This window comes from Rattus norvegicus, chromosome 19 (assembly GCF_021556685.1).
Source record: "Rattus norvegicus strain SHRSP/BbbUtx chromosome 19, alternate assembly SHRSP_T2T, whole genome shotgun sequence".
Classification (NCBI taxonomy): Eukaryota; Metazoa; Chordata; class Mammalia; order Rodentia; family Muridae; genus Rattus; species Rattus norvegicus.
In genome coordinates, this window is record NC_141552.1 from 18,682,100 (window position 1) to 18,697,933 (window position 15,834).

At 45.5% G+C, this 15,834-nt stretch overlaps 3 protein-coding genes across 10 annotated transcripts in view; 2 read left to right on the forward strand and 1 right to left on the reverse strand.

Annotated features, from left to right (window-relative positions):
- LOC147998976 (uncharacterized) overlaps nucleotides 1–9,904 on the forward strand; it is a 28,559-nt gene extending 18,655 nt beyond the window's left edge. Inside the window, exons 1-6 of one of the 2 annotated variants that reach the window (XM_087595796.1) lie at nucleotides 5,894–6,083; nucleotides 7,117–7,276; nucleotides 7,745–7,888; nucleotides 8,522–8,688; nucleotides 9,407–9,512; nucleotides 9,636–9,904. In XM_087595796.1, coding sequence (XP_087451922.1) covers nucleotides 5,957–6,083; nucleotides 7,117–7,276; nucleotides 7,745–7,888; nucleotides 8,522–8,688; nucleotides 9,407–9,471 — 663 coding nt within the window. In that variant the 5' untranslated portion in view covers nucleotides 5,894–5,956 and the 3' untranslated portion in view covers nucleotides 9,472–9,512; nucleotides 9,636–9,904. Of the gene's footprint in view, nucleotides 1–5,893; nucleotides 6,084–7,116; nucleotides 7,277–7,744; nucleotides 7,889–8,521; nucleotides 8,689–9,406 lie in introns of those variants that run through there. The other variant, XM_087595798.1, reaches the window with a different exon arrangement.
- The window catches only part of LOC147998971 (uncharacterized), a 142,681-nt gene that overhangs the window by 89,492 nt on the left and 37,355 nt on the right, over nucleotides 1–15,834 (forward strand). The window lies entirely within an intron of this gene.
- LOC147998975 (disks large homolog 5-like) overlaps nucleotides 1–15,834 on the reverse strand; it is a 59,152-nt gene that overhangs the window by 27,056 nt on the left and 16,262 nt on the right. The gene's annotated exons all lie outside the window — the stretch shown is intronic.

A 15,834-nucleotide genomic window follows, 5' to 3' on the forward strand; every position in this document is an offset into this window, starting at 1 on the left:
TCCACCCAAATGCTTACTGGATATGTGCAGGCCTGGTTCCATCAAGAAGTAATAAAGGAACCCTTGGCAAAAAAACACTGGGTACCAAACTGGTCAGGAAAACACACCCCCTCTTCTGCAACTCCTCTCAGGAGGGCTAGTCTTCCCAGGAGGCCCCGGCTATAACCAAACCTCGTCTCCCAGTGCTTGCCCATTGGTGTCTTGGCCATATTCAGATTTGAGGACTTTGAACAGAATAGCTTCCAGCAGATTTGCATCAATGAATCCAACAAGCAGTTGCAGTCCTACTTCACCCAGCACACCTTCAAGCTGGAGCAGGTGAGAGTGGACACCTATTCGCCAGCCCAGCCCAGCCATCACCCTGAATGTGAGCTGTGTCCCTCAGTATCAGCGGGATGGGGCCTGGGCACCATAGGTTCCCCAGGACCTAAAGCTATGTCCTTGAACTCAGTGCCATGCTCAGCCCTTCCAGCCTCTTTCAACCCTTCTGGAAGCTCAATTGCTCCTGCAGCAAGGCAGCAGTGTGCACATTCTGTCACATCATTTGTGTGTGTCTACAGGAGGTCAGAGCCTGTCTCCTCTGTTCCTTTCTTTTGCTGTATTTGCCTTTCTGAGGAGGCAGCACCCACAGGTATGGGAGGCAGCCACATGCATATTCTGCAGCCATGTCTGATTCCTCTGAGGCTCAGTCCCACTTACACACCTACCCTCCAACCTCCCCACTCCATGTCACCCCTGGGGCTCTGTAAACCTTCCTGCTTTCTGTCTTTATATAATTGGTGACACTGCAGCCATCAGTGGTGTCATACAGTGTTAGTTTGTCTTTGCACTGCCTGGAGGTCTGACTTAGGAGAATGGCTACCATTCTCATTCCTGTTCAAGGATCAGAATCTGAATCCTATGTAAGGCTGAATAATATTCCAGCACATGGCTGTGCCATGTTGAATTTACACAGTCACCTATGGATCTTATATTTTGACTTGTAAACACACACATATAAGACTCAAGTGACACTCAAGTGGGGAATTGCTGGAGTCCTCCATGGCTTTCTGAACTGTCTGAGTGGCCATCCTGTCCACAGTGTATAGGGCACCATCTACTCATAGCTCACACAGCATGAGAAGATTAGGGAGGGTTAACCTGGCTTCTCTGTCTCCTACTTTCTGCCACACTAGCCCTAGCATCTTTCTGTATTGCAGTGAATGTTTAGAACCCAGGAGGATTCCAGCTTCCTTGATCAAATATACCAAGTTCCTCCTTGCCTGCTTTGAGACTGAGTCTCATGCAGCCCAGGCTGGCTTTGATCTCACCATTAGTTAAGATGGCCATGAACTCCTGGTTCTTGGGCCTCAGACTTCTCTGAGTGCTGGGTGACAGGTATGCACCACTCTTAAGTCCTGCCACTGGGACAAGAGTGAGCAGAGCCAGCTCTGAAGCACACACTTTGCTGGTGTCAGTGATGACTGACTTATGATCCTGTCTTCCTTGCCCATGGCCCTTCTCCTTGGTGCATGCCATCCTTCCTCCCTGTGACTCATGGGGACACCAAGCCTGAGGATGTCAGGAAGAAGTTTACTTACTTCACTGGGTTGGAGGCTGTTAGGTTCCTGCGTCAGTAGGTGAGATTCAAGCTAGAAGGTTTGTGGCATGAGAAACTGGAACAGAACTGGAACGGCAGGAAAAATCGTCGCCTGGCTCTGAGAAGACCGGGTGGGCAGAAACTCATCGTTGGGCAGGTAATGAGCTCAAGACCAGGCTGGGCATTGCTCAGCACATGTGAACAGGTGTGCTTACATGGACATGTGTTTCCCCCACATGGTCACCACTTATCCAGGCACGGTGAATACTCCAAGGAGCTTTTTATGTTTTAACATTGTGTGTGTTTGTGTGTCCATACATACATATACACACATACATTCGTACATATACACGAATACATGTACATGAAAACACATGCATATACATGACTATACACATTCATGCTCACACACACATATATACACACCTACATGCATACACACATACACACATACATGCATACACACATACACATATACATACACACATACACACACATACAATACATATACACACATACAAATACACCTATACACACATATAGACAGACATATACACATATACATATACACGTATACACATACATGCATACACACATTCATATCCACACGTACATACAGACATATACATATATACTCACATACATGTAAGCACATGAGTGGAAGCCAGAGGACAGCTTGGCCCTTGTTTCTCTCCTTTTTACCACGTGGGTCCTGGGGATTGAGTCAAGCTCATCAGACTTGACAGCAAGCCCTTTTAACTGTAGAGCCCTCTTGTTGGCTGCCAGTCACCTCTTTCCACAAATTCTATCCATGGTGGGATGTTTAGAGTTGTTATTCTCATGATTCCTTCAGCAATAGCGCAGACATCATTTACACTGCATTAGGAGTTATAATTCATGTAGATGTCAGGAGAGCTGGAGACGTGGATCAAGAAGAGAGCCCACTTTCAATGTCATTATGTGGTATTGCCTTAGGCCCTTTCATACACTCCCCTGGCTTTGTCTGAGTATATGTTTGAGGGTTCTCTATGACTGTGCAAAGAAGTAAGAGATAGGGCTGGGCCACAAAATAGGAAAGTACTTGTTCATCCAAAAACAAAAACAAAAAACAAACAATCAAACAAACAAAAATAGCTCTAGGGTTAAATATTTGTGCTAGTACTGAACTACACAGCCAGAAGGTATTTTTCTAAGTAAATAACACAATATTGGGGATGACAATATGATCAAATATCCTACAACATAAGTTTGCAATATTACCTACATTGTATAAATCAAGTCTGACCACCGTTTTGGTTGTTTCCAATCATGTCTGAGTGCATCATCTCGGGAAACCCAAGGAAAATTAGAAATTGGTTCTTGAACCTGTTGCACAGGGCCAGTATAGACCTAAATACCACAGAGGAAACCTTGATTCTTATCACAAGGGATCATTCACCATCCCTCTTGTCACATAACTTATGACAAGACGTCACCTTTCCTAAACTTAGCCTTTTTCCCAAGTGCTGCAGAAGGGAAGATCTGGTGTCAAGGGGTCTGGATTCAAACCACAGGAACACTGAATTCATTTAAATAGGTGTAGTTTATTAATGCACACACCAATGCAGTTCAACCAGAGCAACAGCTCACAACTGTGTACTGGACATTGCTAGGCCCAGCTCATTGCAAAATCCACATGGGCTCATGCACAAGTGTTGGAAATGCTTCGGTCTATGGCCCTGACTCAGGCCATTTTACACATAATTGTTCCTATTTTCCTTGAATCTATTGGGTCCTATGTGAAGAATACACTTGGGGAACTTGTTAAGATTAACAAACCTCATAACATACAAAACATAACAGGGTATGTGACCAGCACCACACAGTTCAACGTCAGAGTTTTTTTTTTCTTTGTTAGTGTTTTTCTTGGCATCCATGATGTGGAGGCGTATTACAGAACAATAGGAAAGAGCTGGCTGCTGTGTAACAAATTCGCTGCTATTAAGGTAGGTATGGGGGCAAGACCTCAGCAGTAGCCCTTAAGATGGGAAGGAGATGATGTGTTTGATAACTGAAAGGAGCTGCCTCAGCTGTGTTTCTCTGCCTGCTCAGTGCCCATTCAACATCACTCTGTCCCTGAAAAGGAACTCAAGGTCTGTCCCCTGCTGCCTGTGAGCCAGGAAGAGGCACAGAAAGGCAAGGCCACAGCACTGGTTTCCAATCCCTCAGTAATGCTGGATTTCCAATAATGTACTTGTATACACAAATACACTGTGGTAAGTTGCAATAGATACTAATCATTTCTCACATAGGGCAGCAGTTGATTGACTACAACTAATTCTATTAAAAAAAAAGAAACCTGGCTCTTGTAGAAATATACAAAGAAATACCTAGGATGGTGGGGGATGAATTCTGCCGTGGACTGAACTCGTGGAAGTGGGGTTGGGAGAAAGATGCTGGTTAAATAGCCCACCAGGTTCACATTGTGTCAACTTGATTTAATCTAAGGACAAAGAAGTGGAGTAACTCTGATCGCTTTCTTCTAGTCCCTTTAAAGCATCACTGGGGTTTGAACTCAGAACTTCACACTTCTTGATGGGGCAACTACACTCAAGGAAGCTTAAGATTTTCATAGGCACAGTATTATGCTATATATACAGAGTAGATAATACTAAGATGTTCAGATGGTGATGTCCATTTGTATGCACTCTTAATGTGGACCTAAAAAAAGAGAGATCAAGGTCCTTAAAATAGAAAGATCAGTTCCAGTTGTTTTCTACCATTCCAAACAGAACGACTGGTAGGGAGAGAATGGTAAATAATCGAGAATTAGTAAATGATGCTTTGAATGAAGTGTGGATTTCTGTGCTGGTTTAAAACAGGGTCTCAAGTATCACATGTTGCCCTCTACCTGGCTGGCCAGGATCACTTTGAGCTCAGATAAACCTCCATTCACTTTTCAATAAATAGGCTTATAAGAGTGGCCTCCAAGGACTGTGCAGACAGCATTAGCCTTTCACAGTTGAGGTGTGTAACCCACAACTATACTTTTACCCATGTTTTTCCATGTCTACCAGCTATTTCAGGTTGTTGCTGTTATATGCCTGACAATCAAGGATGCAGAAAAATAACCTGATACAGAGTAAGGACATGGTGATCACATCTTTGCCTCTTCCGTACGTTCTGGATGAGGTTTGTTAAAATTCCAATATTGCAAAAATCTTTATATAGGGCCCATCACATTAAGGGTCACTATGCACTGTTCTATCTAAAATGGCCTAATCAGAACTGACTCCCATATAACACTTCCTGCAATCCTCATATGAGAAGCTTGAGCTTTTAGTTTTGACTTTTTCTTTTCTCGTTCTTTCTTATTTTTTGCTATATAAGTTGAGACAAAGATAGTTAAGGCCATGAATTTGCCCCCAAAATTTGAACTACGGATGTGATCAATCAGTGTTAGTGGGTGCATTCTATAAAGTATTCATTTTTTACTATGATACATGCTTTTGTGTTTGGTGGGGTGGCCATTTCCCAGTGTACAGGTGCTGGGACCTTGCTCTATCCACTTAATGATGTTTATAGCCTCATTTTAGACATTTCTGTGCCAACCTCTATATCTCTTGTATATTTTATTTCTCTGATAAAAGCTCGTGGTATATCTTACTCAGGCCTGTGAGCAGTGCTCCTTTGGCGACATTGGTGCAATGAGCAGAACCCCACAAGCAGCATGAGGTTCCCTTCACTGGTGGCTCTAATATTGCATTTTCCTCTGCCAACTGGTCTCCACACTTTTCCTAGCACCTTAAAGACTTCAACTCTTTCTCCTAAGGAATTTTCTGGCAATTGTCGATTGCTAAGCACATGACTTCATGAGTGTTCCCCTAATACACACGCATGTTGTAACCTACCATGCAGACTATTTCTGGATGTGATATAAAGCACCTGTACATAATGAGACAGGAGAACTTTTGACTGCATATTCAAGCTGGTGTGAAATCTCAGGAAGCTTTAATGGCTAACATTGGTGAATGAGGACAATTTGAGTTAGTGAGACATTTTTTGGGAAAGATTTGAAAGGAAACATTCATTTAGATGCATAGGAATTACTAAGGTTTTTATAATCAAGCCTTAAGGAAAATTTGGCTTTGGAAGCAGGAGATGCTCAGTGGCTCTGCGCCAGGAAAGTCTCCTGGAAAGGGCACCTCTGCTTATGCTCAGTACAGGGAGAACATTAGCAGGAGGCAAAGTCTGCTCCCCGTGACATCAGCTGTCCCTTCTTGGACATTCTATTGTCTCCTAGAGAGTTCTGGCATCCTCTGTGATGTCACCTGTGTTGTAGTGACAACCAGTGCCCTAGTTTCTCTCAGTCTGAGTCTGGCGGTTACACCCTAAGACATGTTTTCCCGTCTTCGCAAACGTTTTGGGAGGGGGAACGTCGATTCTGGAGAGACTAGAGTGAAGGAGTCTGGCCTTTCGTCTCAAAGTAATGATGGACAAAGACAGCACTTCTTGGGAATGTGGAGTAAGTTCTGGGCAGTGTATTTTGAGCTTCCTGCCAGGGTGGCTGCAGGCTTAAGCTGACCTTTCTAGCAATGGGCCACAGCAACTGGAGCATCTGAAAAGGAATTGAATTTCCACGAATATCACAATTCCCTAAAGTCAAGGATTTCAGAATTTTAGTTTCCCCATCCCCACTGGGAGGATATGGTAAGGCCAATGCTATTATACTGTGAACTTCTGGTCTTTACTTTTCAGTTCATTTGCTCTGTTACATTGATATAATAACACCATCAGTGGTCATGGAGGGTCCACCTTTTCTGAGTTTAGACAGGGCAGCAATGTATTTCACTATCATTGCTTCTTTAAATACAGTGGGTATCTGGCAGTAGTAACAGGGAGAGATTGTGCTCCAGGCAATAATCTTATGTTCTTAGACCTTCTCCGATTTCTTCTAACTGGCAGGGTCATCGTTTGCTTTATATATTAGAGGTTGTATGTTACAAAAATTTTTCTACAATACCAAAACTATTTGGAACGTGTAGACCAAGATTCAGCCTGTAACCTATTCGCACTTCTGGGGCATTTGGTATTTCACATAGGGACACTGATAAGTCTGTTGAACATATCCTCCCTGGAAATGCGTTTTAAATCCAAAGTTGTTGCTTTAGAGTGTCAGGGTAGGACATCTGAGTGTCTCCAATCACTCAAGTTTTGTGGATGGTGAATTTATCATCTGAGTTCTGAAGCCACAGGGGTGAGGGTCCTGAAACCAAGCTGTACCCTGTTCAGCTGATAATAATCCTGGAGAAGCCATCTCCGTGGTACATGTAAGCACGTGATGTCCGGAATAGGGAACACCTGGCTGCTTACATCTCTTGGTCTCTATAGAGTAGTGCGAGAACTGAGATCCCCTGAGGAGGTCTCTTAAGCATAGACCAATCGCCTAGCAGTGACACTGGGTTCCTGACTTGTTCTCCTGTTTAGGCCTCACTGTGATCTATGTACACTCTATGCATTCTCCCCATGCAGGTTCACTTGTGTTCTTCTACCTACAGACGCTGGGAGAGAAACATCTTCCCATGGCACTGACCTAAGCAAGAATCAGGCCATGAAGGAAAAGGAGAGGCTGATTAAAGAGCTGCAGCTCATTACCGAGGAGAGAAATGACCTGAGAGATCGCCTGAGGTTTCTGACAGAGAGATCCATGAAGAACAGGTATGAATCACACCAAATGCTCTTGTTTCATTCCTGGGTCTGCAAGGTCACCTTTTTCTTATCCTGTTAAGGTTTTGGGTTCTAGAAAGCTGTGCCTCCCTAACCATCCTGTGTTAAACCTCACCTCCCATATAGTGGAGATTCAGAACCTTACCCTTCCTCAGGAGTGAGATTGAAAATGGACTCATCTGCTTCCACTTATTTAAAAGCAGAACTTGTGGTCTGAATGAAGAATTCAGGGATAAAGTCAGGGAGAGTGAGTTCCCAGTGTGCATTTGCAAAGCCCTTGACAGCTGGTGGCTTTGCAAGATTGAAATTGCAGTGAGTTTATGGTGAGTCTCTGTACTTGCTAGGCAGGGGACTGAGTGCTGGAAGATCCAGGCAGCAGCCTGGAGTAATATAGGACCCACCCTGAGTTCATATATTCCTAAATGCCGATGTTCATTGTATTCTATCATTTGGGGCCAGGCCACACTTCAGGCCAAATCCATATTATGAAGACCTGGAGAGAATGGAGGAGGCGGTCATGTCAATTCTGCACAACTTAGAGATGGAGAACACTGAGGTCCATGAGAACAACCATAAGCTGAAGAAGGAGATTACCTTCTCTAGGTAAGTCCTGGTCAGAAAGGCTATCACTTGTGGAATGGCCCTTTCTGACTTTCTTTGTTCTGGATTGGACGGTCTTCAGCTCTGGTTCTATCTCTTGTGCTATTTACCCATTAGTGTTCCAGGGTCATTATGACTCAGTTTTCAGTTCCATAAAAGACTGTTCCTCATCCCAGGATTGTCTAGGCATCTTCCGAAGGCTCTAGATAGAACAGCACTGATTGAAGTCAGCAGAAGGTCATTAGGCTGACCTGGACCTATGTTGTCACACCAGGTTTTACAAAACTCAGTGCGTGGACCACATGGTTAGCATGACCTTCTCTTGATTCTACTGACCTCCTTTGAGGGTGTTGGCCCACTACTAATTGATGTTGGCCCCATGCATTGGGCTTTCATGGATAGTTGTAGATCCATGTTCTTTCTCAGAGGTGTGGACTCTAATTGGTGTCAGGCCAAGCAAACAATGTATTCTTCCCCGAATTAACTTTTTATGGTTTGTGCAGCAGCCTTATATGTATCAAGATGCACTTTATTAAGTCTTCATGGGTATCTGGGACCTGGTAGAGTTAGTGGGACTTGGGAGTAGGAATGGGAGAAAGGGCCAGCATGATCTTACTATGCAGACTGTATTTCCAGAAACCTGCTTAGCCAGCTCCTGATGGAGAACACATGTAGGAAGAAGTTGGTCCCCCTGAAGCAGGAGAGCAAGGAGGTACATCTTGATTGTGCACTGAACCAGAAATATTTGGTTGACTGCAACAAGAAAGATAAAGACCATCAACGGCCAGAACCAGCATTATCAGGTAGGGATGAGCAGATGTGTTAGCTTAACAATATCTGATAAAATTTGCCAATTTGATACATCTTTGCTTCTCTTACCACCTTTCTAATTTACACTCACAACCAGCCAACCACCTCATGTAATGGAATTGTTCATTGCTCTGCCTATGCACAAGTATTCTGGGAAGTTAACCACTTTTCAGAAACTGAATTATTGTGCAAGCATATTTTGCTGCTCTTTTTGAAGCTGCAGTCTAGAAATGGTGACAGATGAATAACATATCTAAAATTGCATATCCATGTGATAGATTGGATCCTATGTAGAGTTTTGAACAATTTCTTGGTTCTTGAACAATTGACACTCTGTGGTCATGTGACCTCTTGTGTAGGAAGCACCTTTGGGACAAGAACCAAGTGCAAATGTCAAATTAGTACTTGTCATTGGCTTTAACCTTGGTGACATATGGACATCTCCTTTCTTCCTGCAACCCGATGAGGTCTCTTCCCATTGCCCTGTTCTTGGTTTGCACTGGTATAAGTCTGGGTCCCAGATTGGCAGCCCACATTACTGTGAGGCTTGCTGGAGATTTTGCCCTGCCCACAGAGTTAGCAACAATGATATCAGTTAAAAGGTCCATGTCGACTGTCCAATAGAACTGAGGTGGTAGAAGGCAGCATTCTGACAGCTGGCTTGCATTTCCCGACCAAATCAGTGTCTGAAAAACTGCCTTCCTCTCCCAGGTCTCAGAAAGTGCAAGAGAGCTGGAATTGGACACACCCCAGTAAGAGAGCTTCCTGAAGAATAAGTTGCTTTCTCAGGAGTCCCTGATGACCAACATCCTGAATGGTAACAACATTTTTTGGATGAGTATTCATCCTCTGCGTTAATTTGTCATTTATTAGAGACCCTAAATTTATATACCACTAAGCCATCCTGACTGATTGAGGTCTTACTCACTTTCTTCTTCAGAAAACAGCACTTGAGAGACAACTTGGGGGACCGCCTTTCATTATTTGTGCTAGAGGAGAAACAGCAATATGTCTGTGCTTCTAAATGTTCGTTAAGAATATGCTGTTTAGAAATATTTTTGTTATGATTTTAATTGAAGTTTTCTTTTTGTTGTTTCATATTTATATGTTCTTGTTACTATTTTTACTTTAAAATATTTTTAAATATTTTTATTCATTTTAATCCTGTTTTGTTGTAAAAATGTATTTGTTATGAATAAAAATTGAATTCTATGTCTTGACTCTTAAGACTATCTTTCTTACTCAAGGGTTCTGTCCCTTCCTGTGGACCTAGAACTTACAGCTACAGATGGATCTCTGCATGTTCCATGGAGCCTGGGCTAATAAGTGAATTCAAAGTCACCAAGGAGTACCCAGTGTGACAGTGTCTTTTGTGTGGATAATGTGGCTGTGTCTCGGACACACACTTTATGATGTAATCACTGACACACTTTACCCAATTGTTAGGGTCCATGTGGTTCTTTTGAGAGAGCAGCAGATGCTCTACCCTGTGAGTCATCACCACAGCTCCTGCAGGTGGCTTTTGTTATTCCACATGAGGTGCTGTATTAGGTGGACAGGATCACCTCCAATTAAATAGAGAGATCTCAGGAGATGTGTGTTCACAGGGAACTTACTGAGGCGTGCGTGCTCAACGTGTTAGGTTGTCAGGCATCCCTACAGAGCTCTGGTGTTCCCACTGCTCATTGTGTGTCAGGATCATCCTCCAGCATCACTTAGTTTTCATATTAGAGCAGATCTTTCACCTATTATCAGTGATGACCATATGTATTCTGCACATCTGATAAAATACAGAATAGAAACTAGCTTCTTGTAGGCCGGATTGGCATAATCAGTTTTTTGATTGTTAGCAAGAAAATTATTTTAATCTAAGCAGTTTAGGAAGGAACCTCCAGAGCATCCATAGTGAGTGTAGCTTGCAGCTGTGAACACAGGTTTCTTTTGGAGAGAAGGCCTGTGCAAGCCCAACCTAGGTGGGACAGTTCAAGCTACCCTTTTTCCATGGCCAATCTGGGATCGTATTGAGAATGTATTTTTTCCAGGTGACTGATTTCCAATTTGTGGAATTGATCTAACTTGCTGAGAGTGGAGGTGACTCAGAGAGTTAAAGTACAGAAGGACCAATGCAGTATGTCCACAAAAGCTTGCTGTCACCCCAGGGCTTTTAAAAGCTCAGCAGCTAGAGAAGCAATGTAGTATTTGGTTACTCTCATGCTTAGGTCTAGTCATTCATTAAAAGCTGACCATGACACAAAAAGTGTCATCTGTGTCACAATACAAACTAGTTGTAACTAGATTCACCCCACACTATCACATCACCACCATATTTGAGGTTCTCAGTTACTATCTAAGACCCTGGAAGAGGCCTGGGTCTTGCTACACAAACTCATAATTTATGTCTTCATGACACTATGTGCTTTGTTCTGTTGATGCTACCATTGGCATACAACACCTTGGATACTTTGTGCTGACATCTGTGACCTGAGACAATAGTTCATGTCATCCTAACCTGAATAAACTGTCCTTAGAGTACAGTGTAGTGGGAGGGGCCTTCTTTTCCTATGAGGTACCAAAACATTTCCAGTCTTCAGTCAAGTCTGTCAGCCATTGTCCAGTGCCTGTCTTGAGATGTCCACCTTTTCAGCTGAGAGTCTTCATCCAGGCAGCTCTGTAATTCTGTAGAAGATTAATAGGGTTCCAGCCCTATTATTTAATTCACTGTGACTGTACTTGCCGAACATGCTCAAAGCCCTGTGATCCACCCTAGCCCTCTGTGCTTTAGAGAAAGAAAATAAAGAACCACATTGCACTTGAAGTTTCTCCTCCAACAAAAGGAGAGCCTGCATAGGGCCTTTAAGTAACTCTAAGCCCCAGCTTCCCCACAACTCCCTCCTTCAATTCCATGATTGGTGTGTTTTCAGTACTACTCACTTTCTTCTGTGTGCAAAGAATGTGCACCATGTCAGTAAAGGGTGTGTGTGTGTGTGTGTGTGTGTGTGTGTGTGTGTGTGTGTGTGTTTGGTCCCTAGTGAAAACTGTCGAGATACATGCAGACTCATGCTACTACTGTCCCATGGTACCTTGCAGGGAACCCTGAAATGGTGTGCTACTTTAATACAGTCTAAACCGGGTGTGCATGGTTTCTGTAAGGTCACCACTACAGAGAGCAGGAAAAGCTTCAGTAGTCACATGGATGTGATCAATCAGTGTTAGTCATGCCCTTCCAGCGTGGTAGACTGCAGGTTGTCTGTCCCCATTACTTTGCTCTCTTGTGCCCAAACAATGCCAAGGTCAGGGCCATTGAGCCGTGAGGCAGAGGCTTACCACCCTCAGTTCTGCCTACGACCCCTAAGACTGTCTCTTTCGGGTGTGTGTGTGCTGGACACTCATGGATCCTGAGATCTCCGCAGCTGAGGTGAAACAGTACCGGAGCCATTGCAATGTGGGCACACATTTGGTTGTGGAGCTGGGCCACTCTTTGACATTTGGTGAGTGGAGAGACAACTGTTGGCTGAGCCTTTGGTGAACCGGATGGCCCCTGGCCACATCAGCAGTCAGCAGTATCAAAGCTGAGCAACCAGTGTTTTATGTTCCATTTTGTCATCGCTGGTCAGTGTTCTGATGCCACAGCACATGGCTGGTCTCAATCTCCCCATGTGGCCACAATCCCTAATTGATATTGCCTCCACTTCCCAAGTGCCACTGGGATTTCTGTAGAACCCCTAAGGCAGCAGCAAGCAGGAGCTCCTGGCTATTCCCTCCCTGCTCTCTGCATCTGCATGTCGTTCTGTGTACATATGGCTATGTCCTCATATACTCTTGATGCCATGATACCTTAATAAACACTTGAATCATGCCCTGATGGCCAGTTTTCAACTGCTACCTGACACAATCTATAATCGCCTGGGAAATGAGGGACAGTCTGGATCAGACTGGCCTTTGAGCATGACTATGCGTGACTGTCTTCGTTGCTGTGGGAGATGCCAGGCAGCCTCTTTTCTGATCCTAGAGTCCCTATACCCAGCCACTTGTCCCCTCTACAGCCAGACCCTACTTCTGCTCCTAGGCACTGTCTTGGACTTCCTTCCCTCAGGTGGCTTCTCTCCTTTGGCTGCTACAGAAACCTGTTATGAGGACAGGAACAGGGAGTTAAGAGTTCAAAGCCATCTTCCCTTTGATGTTCTTTCTCAGAGGTCAGTGGGACACTTAAAGAGTTTTGTGTATACATTTTATTAAGCAAGGGACAATCATGCATCAGGCACAGGAAACTAACAGCACATCTACCGGACCTCCTTCAACACCTGGGCATCTCTTCTGGCCTGTGCTTCTGTGTGCTGAAACCTGGGGACCAACTTCCTGTGGGGTTTCCCAGGATGACTGTGCACATTACTACACTGACGTAAATCCTCAAAACTCACAAACAGCAACAGGACTGACCGCCACAGGAACGGTTCTCCATCAACAGATACCACAGACCAGCAAGCAGAAGCATGGGCAGGTGGTGCTGTGGTTCACACACTTCTCTTTCCTCACTAGGGCAGGTGACCCACTGAAGAAAACAAGGAGGCAGCAGGATGGAAGAGGAAAACTACAACCCAGTCCTTGCATTAAACACCCAAGCACATTTAGACTAGAGGAGAGAAGTTTGCCAAGAATGAGGGCCACTTTGGACATCCATCATCAATAGCCCTGGCTGTCTAGGCCAGCATCAGATCCAGCCGTCTCCAGGCAGGTGTCCGCCAGGCCCTCAAGGGCACTAAGAGCATTAACCATGAAAAATAGAGCAAGATCTCTGCCTCTTGCCTGCCTGACAGCCAAGCATGTGTATGCCCTGGCTATGCTCACGCTGGGACCCCTGCTAGATATTAAGATATAGAGACCTGATAGTTGATTAGGACCCTGTTCGAAAAGGAAGATACAGGATATTTCCCTCTGGCATCCATATGTGCATGCATGGTTGTACAAGCTGGTAGAATCTCTCTTTCTCTCTCTCTCTCTCTCTCTCTCTCTCTCTCTCTCTCTCTTTCTCTCTCTCAAAGTTTTGAAGCACAGCAGAAGAATCTCTGGAACTCTAAGCCTGAGCAACCTCATCTGTGAGCCACAGCTTCTGTGTGAGAGCTCCTTTGTGTGAGAGGCATAGGGTGACTGAGGAAGGTTGCTGGTGTCCATCCCTGGCCTGCATGTGCATGCATACAGACACATGGACACATGCACACGCTGAGTTCCCCTCATCCAATCCTGAAATCTGAAAACACTGAATTTCAAATCCAGGCGTTTTCCTAACCTACACCTTCCCTCAGGAATTGGAGATGAGGCCTTGCAGGAATCCTCAACCAGTGAGACTGGCCCAGACCTTCTGAGATCCATTCTGCCCCAGGAGAACACAGCAGGTGTTATCAGGACAACACAGAAACTCAAGACTCCAGCCTGATGCAGGGACCGCCTGCTGGGTTAGGAGAAGACTCAGCATCAGGTTCCTGAATGAAAACATCACCTCTGAACACACAGGGTCGATGTGGCTATGCCTTCAAGGCATCTTCAGCAGCAGCTTAAATGGACTAGGGATGACTATGGGAATCTGCCTGCAGGGTGATGTGGGAATCCTTTTGCTAAGGCTTGATCGCTAGATGTTGCCACAGAAACCCTTGAACTCTTCTTGGAGTACAGTCCAGGCAGAGGCTGAACACAAAACATTCTGATTATGAACTGAGTTTAACAGATAATCCGGAACCTGAAGGCCAAAGGTCCAAAGGTCTGCACTGCAGGGGTGAGGCATCACTGCAGGGATGACCACACAGTGCAGGGGTGAGGAGTCACTGCAGGAATGACCACACACTGCAGGGGTGAGGTGTCACTGCGCGGATGACCACACACTGCAGGGGTGAGGCATCACTGCAGGGATGACCACACACTGCAGGGGTGAGGTGTCACTGCAGGAATGACCACACACTGCAGGGGTGAGATGTCACTGCAGGGATGACCACACACTGCAGGGGTGAGGAGTCACTGCAGGGATGACCACACACTGCAGGGGTGAGGCGTCACTGCAGGGATGACCACACACTGCAGGGGTGAGGAGTCACTGCAGGGATGACCACACACTGCAGGGGTGAGGTGTCACTGCGCGGATGACCACACACTGCAGGGGTGAGGCATCACTGCAGGGATGACCACACACTGCAGGGGTGAGGCATCACTGCGGGGATGACCACACACTGCAGGGGTGTGGTGTCATTGCGGGGATGACCACACACTGCAGGGGTGAGGTGTCACTACGGGGATGACCACACACTGCAGGGGTGAGGTGTCACTGCGGGGATGACCACACTGCAGGGGTGAGGTGTCCCTGCAGGGATGACCAGGCAGTTGACTGAGCTCCTCAGGGCTCTCCCTGTCCTGAATGTGCTTCCCTTCTAGGTGAGCACTGCAGCTTTCAGGGTGCTGAAGGCCTGTGTGGGCAGCAGTAGAAACTGCTAGCCTTGTTATTCACAGCTGAAACTATCACACAGGGCATTCCAGAAGTGAACACCACCAAAGTGGGGCCTTTCACAGCATTCTGGGTAGGATGGCACAAAGCACCATGACAATTTCGCCTGTGATCCATACCAAATGTCTGCTGTCACTGCCTGTCTCTTAGGAGCCACCTGGATGATTCAGGGGATGGTCCTGAAGAAAAGGCTTGGCAAAATTGAGGTCTCCAAAGCCAGAGGAGCAGTGAGGAGGTGCAGGGGCCGTAGACCATGGAGACTGATATATGCTGATGTTAGACTACCCAGACTCATCCCTGTGTCCAAGTCTGGATGTCACAGAGGCACCTGGCAAAGGTCCCAACAGTGTCCTTCAGGATTCAGCTGTCTCCCTACTTGCCCTCCACCTAACCCACTTCCTGTGGTTCTGGGAGTCAAGGACTTCATCAACTTTTTCGTTTTCTTCTCATATTGCAGGTACGGTGACTCGACCACTCTTCCTCCTGCAGGAGACACATCATTTGTCACAGAACAGGACTGCTGCACCAGGAAGACCCAGAGCATAACCAGGACGCTACAATGAAAACATGACTGGCCCTTCATGCTGAATGACAGGAAAAGCACCCAGCCTTCTCTTTGTTGCAGACTGGATTCCTCAGCCTTCCTGTTATG